Source organism: Mustela lutreola, chromosome 10, assembly GCF_030435805.1.
Source record: "Mustela lutreola isolate mMusLut2 chromosome 10, mMusLut2.pri, whole genome shotgun sequence".
In the NCBI taxonomy this organism is placed as follows: domain Eukaryota; kingdom Metazoa; phylum Chordata; class Mammalia; order Carnivora; family Mustelidae; genus Mustela; species Mustela lutreola.
This window is the reverse complement of record NC_081299.1, coordinates 33,311,350-33,333,884: the sequence shown is the minus strand read 5'-3', so window position 1 is coordinate 33,333,884 and position 22,535 is coordinate 33,311,350. Positions and strand designations below refer to the sequence as shown.

The window sequence follows — 22,535 nt, the reverse complement described above, 5'->3', positions numbered from 1 at the left end:
TGCCATATCCTTTCATTGTGGCTTTCCTTGGGGAAAAACCCTAATATGGGTGATTCCAAAAATTTGGCTTGCTTGTTTGTTGGATGCTGCTGGAAAAAATTTTTTCATACAATGTGGAAGATTAATACTAAATAATACACATAATATTCAATACCTATGAGAATATTCATGGTGATATTGTTTATTAGAGTAAAAGATAAATGGAAAACAACCTCAATGTTTATAAATAAGGACTTAGGTAAATTACGGTGCAGCCACGCCATAGAATATGAAAAGGAAATGTCCAGATGTAAAAAGTAAGGAGGGGTAAGTACTTGAGGTGACATTGATGGGAGTTTAGGATGGGGTGGGGTATGGATTATTGAAATTGTTGTTTTTTTTTAAAAGATTATTTATTTATTTATTTGACAGAGAGAGAGATCACAAGTAGGCAGAGAGGCAGGCAGAGAGAGAGGAAGGGAAGCAGGCTCCCTGCTGAGCAGAGAGCCCGATGCGGGACTCGATCCCAGGACCCTGAGATCATGACCTGAGCCGAAGGCAGCGGCTTAACCCACTGAGCCACCCAGGCGCCCTGGATTATTGAAATTGTTAACAGCTAGGGGCTTGGGTTTTTCTGCTTATCTAGATGGAACTAAAACAATTATCCATCATCACAAAGAAATGGCAAGGTCTCTGACTAGGATCTGAGTTTAAAAAAAAAAAGTTTCTCTTGAGATATTGAAATCCTATGCCTACCACTTGCCCTGGTTTTGAGTCTAAAATGTGAACTATGTGATGTAGAAACAATTAAACTGGTTTCAAGGCAATGTTACCTCCAAGGTGTTAGATACAAAATTTATCAATCTGTAGGAATACTGCCATAGCCCAGGAGACAAGGAAAGCCCCACTGAAGATGAGTTCACAATCCAAAATTACAAAACTCATGAGCAAACTGTTCACATGAGAAATGATCAGTAGGTATAACAAAGGGCGTATTTACACAAATGCTTCACCAATAATTTCATGTAATTAAAGGCATAAAATAAGAACTTGAAATTCTATTAAAAAGTGCAAGATATGAAAGAATTGATGGCAAAACAAGGAAACAACAAAACCAACCCCAAAATGAAAAAATAGAGTCATTGAGTGAAACTGTAAACATTAAAGATAAAGAGATCTTAAAAGCAGTAAAAGAGGGGTGCCTGAGTGGCTCAGTTGGTTAAGCAACTGCCTTCAGCTCAGGTCATGATCCTGGAGTCCCGTGATTGAGTCCCGCATTGGGCTTCCAGCTCCTTGGGGAGTCTGCTTCTCCCTCTGACCTTCTCCCCTTTCATGCTCTCTCTCTTTCTCACTCTCTCTCTCTCAAATAAATACATAAAATCTTTTTTTTTAAAAAGCAGTAAGAGAGCATAGATAAATTACCCATAAAGGAATTAAACTCAAAGAGAAATCTTAATGAAAATGGAAGACCGTGCAATGTTATTTTCTAAGTGACAAGAGGAAGTAACTATTAATCTAGAATTTCATACACAGTCAAATTATCATTCAAGACTGAGTGCTAAATAAAGACATGTCCATCATTTAAGACCAAGTGCCGAACAAAGAGAATTTACCACTAATAAACTCTTATTTAAGAAAAAAAAAACAAAAGATAAGAAATTTTGATCCCAAGAAGTAGGAAATTCAAGAATTAAGGCCAAAGCAGGGGACCATAAATTAGGGTTGGTAAGTAGAAAGCCTTCCACTAGTGACTACAAAACTTGTTGCAAAGTGCTTGCACATTGCTGGCAGTCCCCCTGGCTGTAGGTGTTAGACAAATAGGAGCACACTGAAAACAAAGAAAAGCCCCTTCCTCCTGAGGCACCCTCTGGTGCTGTCCCTACTGACACTGTTTAACATTACAGTGTGTCAGCAGATAAAGGAAAAATGTTCCTGGGTCCAGCTCTAGGAGCACACAATGCCCCGTGAGTTTGAGTCTGGTCCAACAGGCCATACATTGGTAACTGGCATGGCAATGAACAAACAAAGAAACTGGTAAACATAGACAAATCTAAACAAGCACGATGTGACTAAAATAATAACAGCAATAAAGAATTTGGGAGATGCAAAGGAAGTCTGGCAGACTGGTCTAGGTGTGCTCCTAAATGCACATAAGAAGGTCTGCAGCACCCTGGCTCTCCCTCAAAGCTATTGATTTGGGGGTAGGGGTAGGGGTGGTTGATAGTTTGCTCTGGGAGGGGCCTAGGAAAGCGATCCTGGTAAAAAGAACTTCACCATAAGTGAAGCAAAATCAGAAGTCTGCAAGGGGAATGGAGAAATCTACAGTTATTTTTGGAAATCTCAATCATCAATCATCAGTAAGACAAACAGATACAAAATCCAGAGATATAGCAGACTTCAACATCACTAACAAACAACTTGAGCTAATTGACATTTATAAAACACTCCATCCAACAACAGCAGAATAAACATTTCTTTCAAACACATAGGGGATATTTGGCCAATACAGTGTATATTCGGGGCTATTAAGCAAGTCTCAGTAAACTGAAAAGTATTCAAGTCATAGAGAGTGTGTTCTCTGGCCACAGTGAAATTAAATGAGGAATCCAGTAACAAAGATTCCTAGAGAATCTACAAATACCTGGAAATTAAATAACAGACATCTAAATAACCCATGGACAGAAGAAGAAATCAACAAGGAAAATTAGAATTATTTTGAACTGGATAAAAATGAAAGCACAACATACCAATATTTTCTCTTTTATGGAGGAAAGCTTTGGGGCATTATCAGTAGAAGCAATGAGAACAGATACTGGCCAGAAAAATCAGATGACCAGCATACTCTATGACACCGTTTTAGCAATCACTCCTAAGGAATTAGTCCAAGAATGAAGAATTCTACATGTGTAAAGATGTTCATTTCAGAATTGTTTATAAAAGGAAGTTTTGTTACCGTGTATGTTATGTTGTTATGCATTCACCTAAGATATGTTAGATGTGGCAGAACTCGGAGCAATGCATGTGGTATACCATGAAGTGGGAAAAAAGAAAGTCTACAAAAGAACCAGCATAAAATAAATACAGATTTAGACAAAAACTTGTACTTGATAAGATAATGGAAAAAAAAAACATGAAAAAGAAGATGCCATTGATTTTAGAGAAGTGGGATTATGACTGATTCCTATTCTCTATCTTCCCAACTTTTAGCGGGTGTAGTCATAACAGGATGTTGACTGGGGCTTTTCCTGCTTTATCAAAAGTTTGGCTAAAGCTCCACTTTCTCAAAAAGCCTCAATGAGCTGCTAGACACAAAGCAGTCCTGTGATTGTCACCCATCATCATGCGCAGGTAGACTGCATGGAAAGACTTGAAACACGAAAGGGAGATTCATTGCATAGGAGAGTATGTGTAGGCTTTGTGCTATGGGAGAGTAATGTGCTCTTCCACTCCCCTTTCAGCGAGGGAGGGGAGTGGGTACTCCCTGGCCCCTCACCAGTCATGTGGGGAAAACTCTTAAGAGAGTAGTCAGAGAGGCCACAGAGAGAGATCTGTGCTAAGCTGCATCTCTAGGCCTCCTCCCTACCCTGGACCCAGGATGCAGTAGGATCGGTGCACCATGAGGGACTGGGAGATTGACACGTGTCCCTGGAGTTTTAAGGATGAGTGAGACTGGTGCCTCCTTCCCACCTGGGGAGTACTTAAGGCAAGAGGCAGACCAAAGAGGCCCCTGAAGGCAGGGAGGGGAGCCAGCAGCTGTAATGCCTGCACTCCCATTTGGTGTTGCAAGGATGTGTGTGTTTACCACAGGCCAGTTGGATGCTGCGCGTACATCCTGCCATTTTAGATAATACTATGAAACTTGACTCTGCTCCTTGGTCTCTGCCTTTGTGGATGTTATATTCTGAGGGACATGCAGATAGTAATCGAAGAATCATACACATAAATATAAATCTAGTTGTTAGAAGTACTAAGGTGGAAGGTACATGGTATTACAGAAACATTTAATGGGTACATTAGTCTAGTTAGAGAGGTCTGGGAAGTTTCCCTCAAGGAAGTGATGTATGAGATCCCAAAGAAGGAGTTAACTAGAGGAACTTTATGGGGAGGGTTGAGAACATTTTCAGGGGGAGAGAACAACATACACCAATTTCCTAATGCCAGCAGGAGCATGGTGTGTGCGAGCAACAGAAAGAAGGCCAGTTAGGCAGAAAGAAAGGGAGAAGCTTATGGAGAGATGCAGACCCAAACCATGGGCCTTGGAATTTGTTCTTTATCTTAAGAGCCCTGGAAATTTATTAAGCTATTTAAACTGGGAATGATCCTCTAAGACTCGTATTTTGAATGTGATCCTTCTGGCTGCAGTGTGGAAAACCAATTGCCAGGTATATATGTGCAGGTGTAGACCTCTTTCATTAATTTTCCCTGGAATATAGTGGGGCATTTTTAATCTTCAGAGTATTTCTTTTGAGATTCAGCAAGGTTTCTGATATTATACTTTTAGATATTGCCTCTGATCCATTTAGTGTTTCTTTAGAAATTCTTCAATCTGTAATCATCATAATTTTGTTTCTTTCTCCTGTGTTCTGTGAATAGTTATATTTTTATGCAAAGTCCCTTGCTCCATTTACTGTCTCCAATTCAGGCTATTTTTGACTACTGTGTTCAATTCATTTTATTTGACTTAAGGCCTTCTTATCTTAGTCTGTTTTCTTCACATGGCCTGCTTTGTCCTCTTGTACTTGACTAAAATCACAGAACAAGTATTTTAATTTAATTTAATTTAATTTTTTCAGTATTCCAAGATTCACTGTTTATGTACCACACCCAGAGCTCCCTGCAGTACGTGTCCTCCTTAATACCCACCACCGGGCTCACCCAACTCCCCATCCCCGCTCCTCTCCAAACCCCCCAGTTTGTTTCCCAGAGACTGTGGACTCTGAGAAACAGAACAGGTGTTTTAAAATATTTCTCTTTTTTCTTTTTTCAAATAAAGGCATTTTCCCCCGAAAGTCCAGCATGCTGTTTTCTTTTCACAAGCTGTGGGTGCCTATCACAACACTGGCCCCGGGAGTGAGGGCATTGATGTTGACGGACTGACGGACGGGTGGATCTGGTGAGGGTGTTTGCGTGATAACGGGATGCTGATGATACCGATGCTGGTAGTGGAGAGCTGCGGAGCTGGGTGATAATGAGGGCAATAATGTACTAGGGGAAGGGTGATAATTTGGGACCAATGGCAAACTCAAGGTGGACACTAATGGGGTGATGTGGTGGTGGTGATGTAATGTCTGATGGAAATGACAGATGATGGTAGTGGTGAAGGTGAAGGCAGAGGTGCAAACACATGCCAGTGTATGCACTTGGGATGAGTAAGTCAGGTAAAAGAAAACAAGTATCTTCAGGGGTTCCCGAGGGACACTGGGTCACTTGTGATCTTTCTGCGTAGCGGCTGCTGTTTGCTCAGCTGTCTAACGAGCTGAAGTTCTTAATGATGCTCCTTCCATATTCGTAGACTCGGAATTTAACAATCCCCCCCTAGGACTTCTCACTTCAGAGCAACTCCAGACAGGACCTCCTGGGGCAGAGAGACTCCGGGGTGCTCCCTGTAACTGGGGAACAAACTTGGAGACTCACGGCAGGAGCAGGGAGGAGGAAGAGTGAGCAAAACATTTATTTCTGATCTTAATTGAGCTGAGAAAAGTGTAATTTTGTGTAACAGACAGTTCTTGGATCCTCCTGGGAAGCGTCCAAATACTGCAGAGCTGGCGGGAAATTCTCAATAGCTCAAAGCCTGGGGCTGGGAATAACACTTGAGAAGCCCCATGCACAGTCCCAGGACGAGCCCCAGATTCAGCTGGCAGATGCTGCCGAGAAGTTTCTCTCCTCCTTGAACTAGCCTTGACACATAAGTCAGTCACCAAAGATCAGTGCTATTAAAAGACTTGAAGCTGGCAGTGGCCTAATTACCCCAGAAATTCCGAAAGTGCTTTTACTGCCATTCCTAACATCCCTTTATTTTTCTCTAATTATACAAATGACCATTAATACAGTCATTATAAACATTGAAACAATACAGATAAGTAGAAGTCCCCTTTAATTTTATCTTCGATGCTAGTCCCCTTAAATCTGCAAAAATCAAAACACACAATAAAGATAGATCCTTAACAGTTTTATTACAATAATTTTGACAATTTTGGTGAACTGGGTAAGTGAACTAAAGAAGAAAAAAAGGAAGAAAGGAAAAAAGAAGAAAAAAAATGACCACCTGCATAGTTGCAGAAAAAAGATTCACTAAAAGCTAATACTTCTTTTCTCCCAGCTTTATGGAAGTGTGATTGACAAATAAATATCGTATAGATTTATTTTTTAGGATTTTATTTATTTATTTGACACAGTGAGAGAGAGAGAGAGAGAATACAAGCAGTAGGAGCAGCAGAGGGAAAGGGAGAAGCAGGCTCCCCGCGAAGCAAGGAGCCCAATGCGGGGCTCGATCCCAGGACTCCGGGATCATGACCTGAGCCAAAGGCAGATGCCCAATGACTGAGCCACTGAGGTGCCCCAAACATTGTATAGATTTAAAGGGTATCATGTGATGTTCTGATAATATACATACATTGTAAAATGATCACCATAGTTGAGCTAGTTCTCTTCCAGTTCAATCAAGCTCTTCTAGTTTCTTGTGGTGAACGATGAGGTGAATTACCTCTCATTTTTAAATAAGCACTGTTTTGGGGGTCTTTTTTTTTTTTTTTTTTTGCACTCTATGAATTTTGGTATGTTGTGTTTTTGTGTTCATTCACGTCAGATATCTTCTTCATTCCCCTGTGATTTCCCCTGTGATTCCTCCTCTGACCTATTGGTTATGTAAGAGTGTGTTATTGAATCTCCACATATTGAAACTGAATCCCAGTAATATATGAAAACTTCACACCTCCGTGCCCCCGTTCCCTCCTCAGAGCCCTCACCGGCACACATCAGGTAGTTGTGGCTACCTTCCTGAGGGAGGTGGACCTGAAATTTAGGGCAGACTTGAAGACATAAGGGGAGAGGGTCTTCATAAGTTGCAAATGAGGGAGAATAGTAAATGTACAGATGACTTCCTATACACCAGGCACCATCTTCAAAGTTTTATATTTGTTGACTCATTTTATCTTCCCTACAATCTTCCCTATGGAGCAGGTTCTCATTTACTGATAAAAGGCCTGGAGGCCTGGAAAGGTTTTTGAAACTTGTCCAAAATCACAGCTGGTAACTATGAAACCAGAGATCCAACCCATGAATTCTGGCGCTAACTCAGAGAAAATATGCAGCCTGGGAGGGCCTGAACCTCTGGGGAGCAGTCAGGGCTCAGGTCAGGGGAGGGTCTTACTGTTCACTGTCCCCAGCCTTAAGTCCCAGGTGTTAAAGTTCAGACTTGATGCTCGGTTCCTGGGGGATTCAAAGGCCGAGGGAGTTCATTGGAAGTCGTGGGATTTGTCCCCCTGGGAACCAGGGCCCCTAGGAGCCCAGTTTCAAAGGAGAGCTCCTTAGACCCCTATCCCATCCCTCACACAGAAGCCGACAACAGGTGAGGAGTTGTGGGAGTGGGGACAGTGGTCCATGGCTTGCATGTCTTCTCCTCTGAGTCATCCCTTCTTTGCCTGCTCTGGTTCTGTCTTCTGTCTACAAATCTGCACATCTGCAAGTTCCTTCATGTCTGTGCTCTTTGCTCCGTCCTTTCCTTTGTCCACAGCTTCTTCCCCAGCTCTCTGACTTGCTCACCACCCAGCTACCTTTCTTTTCCCTCTGTCTCGATCTGGCGTGGTGTGCACAATTCCCTTAAGACATCTGGCCTTCAGTTGCCAATGAAGACAAAGAGAAGAGGAGGGACTGCTGCTGGGGAGGCTGAGGCAGCTGGGCTCTCCCATGTCCCTGTCCTAATCAAGGGGACCTTTAGAAGTGGGCAAGACTAAGGATGCAGAGGAGAGGTGAGGAAGGCTGATAGGACAGCACTAGGATATGGGAGAGAAGGAGGTGATGCTGCAAAGAGATCTCAGGGAGGCAGGGATTTGGAAGTCCACATTGGAAGCTGCTCTAAAAATCTCTTATTGAAGGGGGAGCAAGGCATACACCTCCCACCAAGATACCTATAGTTCAGCGATGCTCCCTGTCATAGTCACCAGGAGGGGTGGGGGCTGTGTGTGCTTCTGGAGCCTATCCCCCATTCGCTTTCCCTCTGTTTCTCTTCTGTGCGCCCAGTGCTCTTTCCTACATACATTCTGCACCAGTAGAATGAGCAGACAAAGGCCATGGTGAAAATGCTCTTTTATTTAGATTGTTCCTAAAAAATGCTGTAGGATGAGTGGGTGGGTGGGACTGGGGGATGGGAGTCACAGTGAGAGGCTGCTACAGGGCTCTGTAGGAAAAAGATGAAGTTAGATAATAAAGAGGACAGAGAAGATGTGAAAGTCCTTAACTTCTCCAGGGAGAATGGACCTCAGCAGCCGTTCTGCTCCATGTCTCTCTTAGTCTAGGCTGATCCCACTGTGTGTCTGACATATGGTCAGCTAGATTGAGTCTGAAGCTCTCAACAAAAATAGCGAGCTCATTTCTTCTCAGGACAGTCCTTTCTGTCTATGAACATCTCTGACATCCTCTAGTCAATCTGTGCTTGGCATTCTGGTAAAATTTATACTAATTTTATTTTATTTTTTTATTATATTCAGTTAGCCACTATGGTAAACAATTAGTCCTTGATGCAGAGTTCAGTGATTCATTAGATAAGTGTAACACCCAATGTTCATCACAGCAATGCCCTTCTAAATACCCGTCACCCTGTTACTGCCTTCCCCCTCCCTCCTCCCCTTCTAAAATCCCCAGATTGTTTCTCAGGGTCCATAGTTTCTCACAATTCATCTCCCTCTCTGATTTCTCCCCCTTTGGATTTCCTTACCTTCCCCTGTGGTCCTCCATGCTATTACGTATGTTTCATATATGAGTAAAACCATTATAATAATTGTCTTTCTCTGTTTGACTTACTTCACTTAATATAATCCCTTCCAGTTCCATCCACGTTGATGCAAATGGTGAGTATTCATTGTTTCTGATGGCGGAGTAACATTCCATTGTGTATATGTACCACATCTTCTTCTTCCATTCATCTGTTGAAGGGCATGTTGGCTCCTTCCACAGTTTGGCTATTGTGGACATCACTGCTATGAACACTGGGGTGCAATATGCCCCTTCTTTTCACTACATCTGTATCTTTGGGGTAAATACCTAGTAGTGCGATTGCTGGGTCATAGGGTAGCTCTGTTCTTAACATCTTGAGGATGTTTTCCAGAATGGCTGCACCAGCTTGCATTCCCACCAACAGTGCAAGAGAGTTCCCCTTTTTCCACATCCTCACCAACGTTTGTTGTTTCCTGTTTTAATTTTTGCCATTCTAACTGGTGTAAGGTGGTATCTCATTGTGGTTTTGATTTGTATTTCCGTGATGACTAGTGACGTTGAACATTTTCTCATGTGTCTCTTGGCCATTTGTATGTCTTTTTTAGAGAATTATTTGTTCTTGCCTTCTGACCATTTTTTGACCATTCCCTTATATGATACACAAAGATAAACTCAAAATGGATGAAGGACCTCAATGTGAGATAGGAAGCCATCAAAATCCTAGAGAACTGCCTAGAACATAGGCAGTTACCGCTTCAAAATCAGCCATAGTAACTTCTTTCAAGACATGTCCCCAAAGGCAAATGAAATAAAAGTGAAAATGAACTTCACTTTTGGGACTTCATCAAGATAAAAATAATAAAATATTTTTATTTTATGTATATTTTATTTTAAAATATATAATAATAAATATAAAATAAAATGATATAAAATAAAAATAAAATATATTTTATTTTAAATATATTTTTAATATAAAAGTCTTCTGCACAGCAAAGGAAACAGTCAACAAAACTAAGAGGCAACCCATGGAATGGGAGAAGATATTTGCAGATGACATTACAGATAAAGGGCTGATATTCAAGATCTGTAAAGAACTTCTCAAACTCAACACTCAAAAAACTAATATCCCAGTCAAAATTTATACTAATTTTAAATTTGGGACTATGCAGAGCAATTCTTATCTTCTTCCTTAATACAGCCCTTTATATACTTCTGTAGACAGTCCTCAGCATCCTCCCTAACTTCAGTTTCTGCAGGGAAAACATTACCAGTTGCTCAGATTTATTTCTGTACCTTCACAATAGATCGTCCCACAAGCCACAACTTGTTCACATACTTCCTTAAGGCATGGGTCACAGATATAAATTCTACATTTGAAAGAAAGTCCGAAATTTGCCCCACTAGAGGGATAGGCATCAATCACCTCTATTTATCCTGCCAACATAGCTTCTAGGGTGGAGTCTAAGACCAGCATCCCTGCTTTAAGAATTTAATGAATATTAATTGAGTTCCTACCAAATGCTTGGCACAATGGTTGATGCTGGATCTATACTAGTGGACAAAATAAAAAAAGTCTCTGCTCTTACAGACTACCTGGGGGTAACAGACAATCATCAGGTAAGTAGATAAGTGTTTTTTGGGAAGTGAGAAGTACAATAAAGAAAAGTAGAGCTGACAAAGGAGTCCCTGAAGAATGGCTGCATTTCAGACAAGATGGTGAAGAAGGAGTTTTCTGATGAGTGACAGTTGGGCAGAGATGTGAAGGAAGATAAAGAACTCACCCTAAAGAGATCTGGCAATGGAGAGCTTAAGTTCTGGATGTTGTGGCACAGGTCTTTAACTGAAAGTCTAGTTGGCTGTTGTTGGACTAGAAAGGATGATAGTGTGGTTTTTGTGGAGTGAACCAAGGAGACAGTAATGGGAGATGAGATTCAAGAGTTAGAGCATGTAATGAAAAATTCAGAGTTCAGTTTTGGACATGAGAACATGTCCAAATTAATGTCCTATTAAACATCCATGGGCAGAGTTCAAGTAAGCATTTGGACACATGGAATGCAAGGGGACCATCTGGGCAGGAGATATAAATATGGAGATGTACTTAAGCCAGAAGACGGGCTGGTTTAGACACTTCTGGTTCTTGTCTCACTTGTTATCTATGCATATTTGGCCACAAAGACCCTCTCCTTGCAGGCCTTGTCTCTTCCTGGGTTTCTGTGTCACATGTCATCCATCTCTGGCCCCTTGATACCTTCTTCTCTGGATTCTGTCCTTGAATCCAGCTCCTAAATGTTGTGGCTTTTCAGAGTTCTGCTGTCAGCTGTCTTCTTGCTCTCTACACGCTCTCCCTGGGTGCTCTCTTCTGATGGCTTCAGTTCCTACAGAAGTGCTGAGGACACTCAGATTCCTCTCCTTAGAACTTTCTTTTCAGCTCTCAACCATCAGCCCAATAATACTGGGAGTATCCCAAGTTCCCTGAGTCCAAAATTAGACTCATCATGTGTCCTCTTCACCTCCTTCCTAAACTTCACACTCCTATGCTCCCGACCTCAGTGAATGGCACCATCACTCACCCATTTACCCAAACCTGAAACTCATTTTTGACCCATCTTTCTTTCTCACCACTCCCTAATCACTTACTTACTTCTGTAGATCCCACCTCCTAAAGATTCTTGTCTAATACTGACCTTTCATGTCAATAGTCACTCCATGCTTATCTTTTCCTCCCTGCATAACTGCAGTCTTCACACTGCAGCCAGAGTGATTATCTGATGTCAGAAATAAGCCTGATATCATGTCTGTTTGGTGTATCCTTATCTTAACCAACTGAGCCACCCGGGCATCCCTTCCTTATCTTATTCTCTATAAAATCCACCCTTGATAGCCTGTTTTGCAGGATTTGATAGGTCCTCTGTGGTCTGCTTTTACCTACCTCTCTATCCCCTCCCTTATCACTCTCTGGCTAGTTTATGTTGCATAACTTCACACAGATGACTCTCTCTGCCTGGAATATCCTTTTCTGAACTTCCCCTGTGTTTAGTTAGAATCTACCCACTCTTCAAAGACCAGCTTGACTCTTACCTCCTGTAGGATGCCTTCCATAATTCTCCAGATTGAGTTAGGCTTGTTGTAGCAAACTGCCTGCCGTCAAAACAAGGAAGTATGGTACGTTTCTCCATGCTTTATTTTGTCAGTTTCTCATCCAAAATCCCAGTGGCTTCAGCCACTGCCAGGCTTGCAGTAAGAGAGAGATGAAGCGAGGGGCAAGATAGTCCTGAGTTGAATGGTACTGCCCTGATAATCTAAAAATTGTGCTTCCAGTTCTTCTCTGGTATTTTTTTCTCTAGAGAGGAAGGAGGGTTGGGGAAGGGGAGAGGGAGAGAGAGAGAATCTCAAGGAGATTCTCAACGAGATCATGAACTGAGTGGAAATCAAGAGTCAGATGCTTAACCAACTGAGCCACCCACGTGCCCTCTTCACTGTATTTAAAGATAATTCCTTTCCTTATGGAATTCTCATTGCTACTGGTTTTAAAAATCCTGTCTGATAATTTTTGACTTTCAGTGGGCTTGCTTAGTAAAATACATATAATGTGGTTACTATTGTAATTATTTTGGGGTCTATCATCTTACTACTTGTTTCCTATTTGTTCCAAGTGTTCTTCATTTCTTCATTCTACTTTTCCTGTTTATTTTCAAATTAATCAAAAACTTTTAATTATTCCCCTTATATTCTGTATTGTATTTTGAGTTTTACTATTTTTAAAAGAATTATTGTTTTGTTATTCTAGAACAGGGATTGGTAAACCTTACATTTTTAAAAAGGTTTTAAAAATACAAAAAATATGCTGCAGTGTATTTTGCACAGACTGTATTCTGTACAAAGCCCAAAATATTTATTCTCTAGCTCCTTACAGAAAAAGGGTCCTGACATCTTATCTAGAGAATAAAATATGCATATTTGATTAGTATAACCTCACCTAAATTGCCATTTCCCAAACAATGTAAAATCTAACAAGGATTTCCATCCATGTTCTCTTCCTACTCTTTGGACAATTTTTGTCATATATTCAACTTCTACCTGTATATGTAAGCTCCAATAATGTGTTGCCATTTTTTTTGCTTTAAGCAATATTCTATAATTTTTACCCACACATTTATGATTCCTGGTGTTCATTTTTTTTCTCTCAATTGCATACTTCCATCAGGGATCATTTTCCTTTAACCTAAAGAAGCTCTTTAATATTTCTTTTACTGTGAGTCTTTTAGTAATTAATTATCTGTTTTGTTGTTGTTGTTGTTGTTTCTTTTCTTTTTCTTTTTCTTTTTTTTTTTTTTTTTTGGTGTGGGAAGAACAAACAGCTTTCATTTCTTAAGGATATATTTATTGAGTATAGTATCCTAGCATGGTAGTTTCTTTCCCTCCCTCCCTCCCCTCCTCATTCCCTCCTTCCTTTCCCTCCCTTCTCTTTGTCTCTGTCTCTGTCTCATGTATTATCCACTGCTGGTCCACGGAAACACAAGACTTTCACTTTTCATGAAGTATAATTTCTTTCCAAATAATACTTATTTTCTGGATTGAGTCAGATATCTAATAGCTATGTTTCTAAATTTCTAAAGTACCTATCAAGCTATTCCAGTAGTCCTACGGAAGCCCATTTGATAAGAGCTTCAAACACGGGGCAGAAATCTTCATTTGGTATGAAACTCACAACAGGTGCTAGATCCTCAAATGTCTGATTAGTTTTTTAACCACTTAGAAATCCTTTATGAACCACATGAATTGTGCAAGTTCATGAAGTACAGAACAGAGTTTTGAACCCTCCTTTTATAAGTTCTACATTTTGAAGTGTGATATTTATTATCTGTGATCTCAGAATAAACTGGGATTAAGTAATACAATATTAACATGCTCTTTCATATAAAATGGAAGTTCTTAAAACATTTTTGGTCCTTAGTTTTGTGGTGTCCTAATATGCACTTATTTTGCTACTGATATTTGCCACTTCTTTTTAAAGATTTTAAATTTTATTTTAGCGAGCGAGAGAGAGAGAGAGAGAGTGTGTGTGTGTGAGCAGGGGTTTTGGGGGGCAGAGTGAGAAGGAGAGAGAATCTTAAGTGGATTCCCTGCTGAGTGTGGAGCCCAATGCAGGGCTTGATATCAAGACCCTTAAATCATGAGTTGAAACCAAGAGTTAGACACCTGACCAACTGAGACACCCAGGCATCCTGGTACTTGACATTTCTAATAAAAGAGTAGCATCAGAGTTTGAATGTGGAAACTTTATTTTATGAATGATTATGGCTCTATTCTTTCTCTATACCAGAAGAAGGATGAAAGACTTGCTCGGGGGAAACCATAGCTCTCTTACTGAGTTTATTCTTTTAGGATTTTCTCAAAACAAAGAGATAAATGTTATGCTATTCAACGTCTTCCTCTTCCTCTACCTCATCACCCTTCTGGGCAATGGGCTCATTATCACCTTGATATGCATGGACTCTCGCCTCCACACACCTATGTACTTTTTCCTCAGTGTCCTATCCATTATGGATATGGGCTATGTCACCACCACGGTGCCCCAGATGCTGGTACACCTGGTTTGCAAGAAGAAGACCATCTCTTACATTGGATGTGTGGCCCAAATGTACATCTTCCTGATGCTAGGAATCACTGAGTCTTGGCTCTTCGCAATCATGGCTTATGACAGGTATGTGGCCATTTGCCATCCCCTGAGATATAAAGTCATCATGAGCCCTTTGCTGTGTGGGTCAATGGTGGCCTTCTGTGGATTCTGGGGTATCAGCTGTGCCCTGATATACACTGTCTCTGCTATGATTCTTCCCTATTGTGGTCCCAATGAGATCAATCACTTCTTCTGTGAAGTACCTGCAGTCTTAAAGTTAGCCTGTGCAGACACATCTCTCAATGATCAGGTGGACTTCATCTTGGGCTTCATCCTTCTCTTGGTTCCACTCTCCCTCATCATCATTGTCTATATCAATATTTTTGCTGCCATCTTGAGGATTCGCTCAGCCCAAGGGCGGCTCAAGGCCTTTTCCACCTGTACCTCCCACATCACTGTGGTCACCATGTTCTCCATACCATGTATGGTTATGTACATGAGACCTGGTTCTGAGTCTTCCCCAGAAGAGGACAAGAAGTTGGCTCTATTCTACAACATCATCTCTGCTTTCCTCAACCCCATTATCTATAGTCTTAGGAACAAAGATGTGAAGAGGGCTTTCCTCAAAGTGACTGGCTGGGGCAAAGCACCAGAATGAAGTCACAGAAGCATGGGCATCGGCACCAAACCTGGAACACAACCTACTGACTTCTCCATCCAAATTCTTTCCAACATCCAGTAGGCATATATGATATATTAATGAATTAGACCCAGTAAGATCATAATATGAGAAAACCCAGAAGGTTATGGCAGTAGGTTTCCCTCAAGCATAAAGACCGCAGACAGGGGACTCCATGAAGGCACACATGTATTTGATTCATTTCTGTATCACCAGTTTACAAGACCTGGCATAAAATTGGCATCAATATTCATGTTTTCTGTCACTGAATGAACATGAACATGAGCGCTTGAGCTCTGGACTCATGAAATAAATTCAAATTGATGGGCATAAGATGACTTCCAGCTTCCTAAGTTAATGACACCATTGTAGCTCAGAAGGGATTTGACAAGTTCTGGAGACAGAATAGTTTAAGAAAGTCAATGGTGATCATATAAAATATGGTTCAGGAAAGTAATACAGGTCACTTTTCATTTGATACTATTAGAAGAGTATGAATTTAGGTCACATAAGCCCTCATATCACTAAAAGAAGGAACTCTGTCTCAGTGAAATGATATTTGAAGGGGAAAGTAGGATCTCTTAACAACTGGAAAAATCTCCCACTCAGACACTTTCATAATGTATTCTCAACTTTACTGAAGTACATTGACATATAGTGAACTGTAGATATTGAAAGTATACAATTTGATGAGTTGTGAAATACATATATACTTGTGAAAACATCACCATGATCAAGATAATTATCATCAACATCCCCCAAAATTTCCTTGTGACTCTTTGCAGTTCCTTTGTATTAGTTACCTATCAGTGTGTAACAAATTACCCCCATTTTTTGTGGTTTAAAACACCAAACATTTATTTTTTGTAGTTTCTTTGGGTTAAGAATCTGAGTGAAGTTAGAGGGACCCTCTGGATTAGGAGGTTCTCATAAGGCTGCAATCAAGTCACCAGCTACAGAAACCCTAACACTTAACTGGGGAAAGATCTTCTTCCAAACTTCCCTGATTGTCACCAGGATTTAGCTCCTGACTCTTGGACTGAGAGTCTCATTTTCTTCCTGACAGTTGTACAGAGCATTCATTAGTTTCTTCCATGTGGGCCTCTCCTTGGAGCAGCTCATCACCTGGCAGTTAGCTTAATCAGGGAGGTCATGAGCAGGAGTGGGCAAGGATCTTTTGTAACCTAAATTTGAACATGATTTCCCATCACTTTCAGGGTATTTATGAGAAGATCTCTACTAGGTCCAGCCCAAACTCAAGGTCATGGGATTACCCAAAGGCATGACTACCTGAGTGCTGGGGATATTGATTCAATCACAGCTTCTCTCTTGAGATTTAGACTCTTGCTAATCAAGGAATGATCTGGAGATTAGCATCACAGCATCATTCAGGAGTTAAGAAATGCAGAAGCCATTCCTCCTCCTGTCGGGAGCCAGTACAGGAGGCCTACTATAAGAGCTGTAAGGGACTGAATATGATTGGCTGTTCATTTAGGTCCACTCACGCGGGAGGTGCATGAGCACTGCATTCTGATTGGTTAACACTGCTTGCATAAAAACCCATGCGCCCGGGGTTAGGGGAAAAAGAAGAAAAAAGCGATTAATAAAAAAGGTTCGCTGCTACGTGAGTCTCCGAGTCGTTCTTGCTGGCGAGAGCGATAAGTGGTGCCGAAACCCGGGAATCTCATCGTGAGAGACGCATGGAGTCGGCGACAATCAGGTAAAAAGTTCTGTCTAGTGACAGGGAAAGTTCCTCAAGTCGAGGATGAGCGTAGAAAGCTTTCCGGGATGGGAAACGAGATGGCTGCAAAGTTCCTAGGATAAGGATGAGAGTAAAGCTTTCCGGTATGGGAAACGAGATGGCCACATATAAAATGCTGGGGCCGCTTTCTGATATCCTTAAAGCAATTGGTACTCCTTTAAAAAATAAAACAGCTCGTTTGTTTTTGAGAGAAGTGGGACAAACGGCTCCCTGGTTTTTGGAGGAAGGGATATTAAACATCCCTCAGTGGGAGCATTTAGGAGAAGACCTTAGACGCGATCCGCGCACTACGCCGGGAACCCTGGCCGTTTGGTCTTTAGTGAAAGTTTGTTTGCAATCCCTGCGAGAGCCCATATGCCAGGCGGTGCAACTGGGAGGGGAGATCTTAGAACAAGTGAAAGAGGAATTTTGTAAAGGCTCCTTGAAGGACACTAGCTCTGAGAGTGAAAGCTCAAACGGACACTCAGACAGTGAGGGATCTAGCTCGAGCGATGATCAAAGGAGCAGAGGAGGGAAATCGCCCAAAAGCCAAAAGGTGAGCAAGATGCAAAAGGAGCTTGCAAAAAAGGAGGACGAGCTAAAGAAGGCTATGGCGCAGCTCAAAATGCAGGGGGAAGTTATGGCGCAGCTGAAATTAAAAGTGGAAGAAGGAGCTATGGCGCAGTTACAAACAAAGACGGAAGTGGTAGATAACTTAGATCCTATGCCCACGCGCCCAGCCCCAACAGCGCCACCTTACGAGGGGCCTCCTCCATATAAACCTTGCTGCACCAAGGCCTGCTATTGTGCGAGCTGCACCGCTCGAGTGGCTGCCATAGTAGCCTCTCAGGAGTTTGGGTGGGAACAGGATTCTCATTTAGTCCTAAAATCCCCACTTACTCTAACTCCACCTTTTTTGGCTATAATTATACCTACCAAAACCCAGCGCAAGGCACGTCAGCTCACCTTCTAGATAGGTGGCTGCTCTGCAATGCTGCACAGGCATGTACAGGCTTGGAAAGCCTTCACTTTATTAATGGGTCTACATGGCAACTATCACGTAGGCTCTCGATTTGAAACAAATGTTACTTGCAATTGCACCTCAGCTAAGCACATAAGTTACTCACCAACGCCCGTCTGTGTTAGAGCTCCCTTTCTCTTCATAGTTTTTAATGCTTCTACTATTAACAAGTCATCTAGTCTCTCTTGTGAGTCCCAGAATTGTCTGCTATCAGAATGTTGGAACGCCACGGTGGGAGACTCGGCAGTAATAGCCAAGATACCGACGTATATCCCGATGCCAGTACAGGTGAACCCCGACAACCTGCCGGTGCTGCTTCGACATAAACGAGACTTTGGAATAACAGCAGCCATTATTGCAGCTATCGCAGCATCCGCCGCCGCCGCTGCTACTGCTGCCGCGGTAGCGTTGACAACCTCGGTACAGACAGCCGCCACGCTCAACAACGTCACAGGAATGGTCGCTGAAGCATTGGCTACGCAAGAACAAATTAACGGACATTTGCATGCTGGGATCCTTATTGTAAATCAAAGAGTTGATCTAGTACAGGAACAAATAGATGTCTTAGAATCTATAATCTCAACAGGATGTATACATAATATGGCGGGACTTTGTGTTACTCCTGTAGCTTACAATAACTTGTCAGTAGCGGCCAATCTGTCTCGACAATTGGGAAGAATGCTTAATGGTACCTGGAACCGTCAATTTCAAAATTTAACTAGGCAATTACGAGCTCAAATTATATCCATAAATTCTACCAAAGTAACTATTGCACCTGTTAGTGAGTGGAAAAAAAAAATGTTACAGCAATCTGTTTCGTTCCTCAAACAGTGGGCCAGACTTGGTGCCATGGCTGTTCTCTTAATCACAGCTAACGTACTAATGTTACGTTGGGTGTGTGGCCGTGTCCGTCGCAATCAATGACAATAACACCTCATGGTTCAAGCCATGATGGCTCTTGAGGCTGGTACCTCCCCCCAGATATGGCTAAGTATGCTAGATCGGTAGTCAAAGACGGGTAAGACTGATCCCACACCATAGCAACCTAAGACAGGGGCTCTTCGACCAGGGAGAGTACCCGATGATGGGTAAGCATGTGTGCTGAGGATTGGCAACCTAAGACAGGCACGATCTCAGCCATTATAAATAAATAAAAAAGGGGGAGATGTCGGGAGCCAGTACAGGAGGCCTACTATAAGAGCTGTAAGGGACTGAATATGATTGGCTGTTCATTTAGGTCCACTCACGCGGGAGGTGCATGAGCACTGCATTCTGATTGGTTAACACTGCCTGCATAAAAACCCATGTGCCCGGGGTTAGGGGAGAAGGAAGAAAAAAGCGATTAATAAAAAAGGTTCGCTGCTACGTGAGTCTCCGAGTCGTTCTTGCTGGCGAGAGCGATATCCTCCCACTTGGTTTAGCAAAAGTGGCCAGGAGGCAATCTCAGCTTCTAATTAATTAGAACCATAGACCTCCTCCCTGATGAATGAATTCCTTCTTTGAGCACAACTTCAAAGTTGTAGGGACAGGAAGCAAAAATTTCTACGGGAAGCTTTTTATATTGGTGAGAGGGACAACTCCTGTTACATCTCCTTGCTCCTGGATCTGTGCCTTCTCTTTCTCACCATAGAGTGACTACTGGTGTAAGTCATAAAGTGCATTCTATAAGATAACACTACAACCTTACAAAATGTTGTCCCTCAAATGGCATGATAATCGAAACTTAAATCAGTAATTCCACAATCCTCTTAGGCCCAGGAGTTTCTGAGTGTTTGGGCACAATGGGAGACCACTGAATTCTGTGAGTGAGTTGACTGTCACACTTTTTACACTTGATCTTAGCCAAAAGGCCAAGAAGCAATTGACTGTCACACTTTTTGATATAAAGTGCATATCTTGTTCAGAGATGATACTGCATGGATACTGCATGGATAACACATGCCGTCAGACCATTAATGGTGAATCATAAGAGATGCGTGAGGTAGGAAACCTGAATATGCGTCTATCTTTGGGAGGACAGACTGCAGCCCCTTGGTGATGGAAAGTATCTAATGTAATTTATGTGTCACCAGGTAACTGGAAGCTCTCTCAGGGAATGGTGCCACATCAAAGGTTCAGCATCTGTCTCTGCTGCTGGAGTGTGGCAAACAGTAGTGACAGTGGCCATCTCAGCCTTGGTGAGGCTGACTTCATGCAGCTGTGTCCATACATAGTCTCTGTTATACTGCAATGGCTGGAGCAGCACTTGTGTGGGTCAGGAAAGAGGCTGACCAATCTACAGGTGGATCATCTAGTCTACCTGATTATTGAGAGACACTCCCCACAGTAGATGCTCAGTTTGCATATGTATATATCACACAATTATGTTCATATTCTGGGTCATGGAGAGGCACATACACATGACTTCCTCTAGAGCTCACATCATTAATCCTCCAATCTTCTTCTTTCCAAGTTTCTGGCCACCTTTCCATCCCGTTAGCAACTGCCCATAAAATAGTGTGTAGCTACACTGAGGGGCCTCTCTCATTCCCTGTAAAGTAGACAGCCAGATATACCATCTAAAATTCTACTCATGGAAACAATTTTCTTTTACCATATTCAGTGCTGCCTTAAACTAGGCCTTTCTGTCCTCTGTTAAGTAGCTATAGGGCATTTCCAATGGGGCTGAGGGAGAGGCAGTAAAGTAGGAGCAAGAACCATGGGAGACTTGGTGAATACTTATGAAGCTCACCACCTAGATCTCAGATTGTATATAAAATTTTCATTTTAGAATAGAATTCTTCTGTGTGTGTCCAGTAGGATGATTCCATGGATATGATAACAGTTTATGATGAGTGATTTTGTTTGTCTTGTCATTTGATGACCCATAGTTAGGTTTTCAGTTTCTTCCAGAATATAGGAGCTATTAAAAAAAAAACCCACACATTTTATTTTGAAGTAATTTACAATTCACAAGAAGTTGCAAAAAATAGTAAATTGAGCTCTCGGGTACCCTTGATCCAGCTGTCCCATAATAATGATATCTATGACTGTAGTACATTATCACAGCCAGTAAACGGACATCAGCACAATGTTAATAACTAAACTATAGACATTATTAGAATTTCACCATTTATTACCTGTACTCATTTTGGGGGATATATGGTCTTAGGAATTTTATTAAATTCTTAGCTTCATATAACCACAATAAGGATACAAAACTGTTCCATTACCACAGAGAAATCTGGCACTGATGGTCACTGATCTGTTTTTCTGTCACTTTAATTTTGAAAATGTTACACAAATGGAATCATGAAGTCTGTAACTTTTTAAGTCTAATTATTTTTAAAACCCAGCCTGATGCCTTTGAGAGCCATCTAGATTGTTGCAAATATCAGTAGTTTGATCCTTTATATTGCTGAGTAGTATTCTCTTGTACGGAGGTACCAGAGTTTATCCGTTCACCTGTTGAAGCACATTTGCATTGTTTTTAGTTCTGTGCTATTATGATTAAATTTGCTATGAATATTTGTGTAAAGTTAAAAATAGTAAGTTATTTTTCCCTAGAATAAATTCCCAGGAATGTGATTGCTGGAGTCATATGATATGTGTATGCTTATAACAATATTTAACACAAACCACAATGACATACCATTACATACCTTCTGGGATGACTACAATTTTAAAAACTACATTAACAAGTACTGACTAGGGTGTAGAGAAATTGAAACTCTTACACATTGCTGGTAAGAATGCAAAATTGTACTGCTGCTTTGGGAAATAGTATGATAGTTCTTTAAAACGTTAAACATAGAGTTATCATAGGATGTGTCAATTCCACTCCTAGATGTATATCTAAGAGAAATTAAACATATATGTTTAACAAAAACTGGTATATGAATATTCCTAGCAGCATTATTCATAGTATCCAAAAAGTGGAATCAACTCAACTGTCTATCAACTGAATGGGTAGATAAAATGTGGCTTATCCATACAATGAAATCCTACTTTGCAATAAAAAGGGATGAACAGTTGATAAATGCTAAATGGATGATTCATGAAATTAATGAGAAAAACCAGTCATAAAAGTCTGTGTATTACACAGTTCCACTTATATAAAATATCTAGGACAAGAAAATCTATAGACAGAAAGTAAATTAAATTAGTAGTCATTGGACAGACCTAGGGATAAGAGCAGGGTGATAAGGAGTGATTGCTAATGGGTATAGAGTTTCTTTTGGGGGTGATGAAGATGTTTCTAAATTGCATTGTGGTGATAGTTACACAATCCTGTGTATATAAGAAAAACCACTGCATTAACATAGTTCAAGTATATGAGTTTTATGGTATGTAAATTATATCTCAATACAGCTATTTTTTTTAAAAAAGCATATACCTAACTGTTTTACAGAGATGCTGTACAGTTTTACATTCCCACTAGTTTTGTAGGAGAGATCCCTTTACTCTGCATCTTTTCCAGCACTGAGTGTGGTCAGTATATTTTATGTAAGTCAATATACCAGACTAAATAGTGTAATAGTGGAGTGACACCTCTCTGTGGCTGTAATTTGCATATGATTAATAG

General features: G+C 41.2%; 1 protein-coding gene across 1 annotated transcript; it reads left to right on the top strand.

The window, feature by feature from the left end:
• The first annotated feature begins 14,240 nt into the window (after nucleotides 1-14,240).
• Nucleotides 14,241-15,188, top strand: LOC131810255 (olfactory receptor 2A12-like). The gene has a single exon (XM_059137966.1). It carries the CDS (start codon nucleotides 14,241-14,243, stop codon nucleotides 15,186-15,188), a length of 948 nt encoding a protein of 315 aa, XP_058993949.1.
• The last annotated feature ends 7,347 nt before the right edge of the window (nucleotides 15,189-22,535 follow it).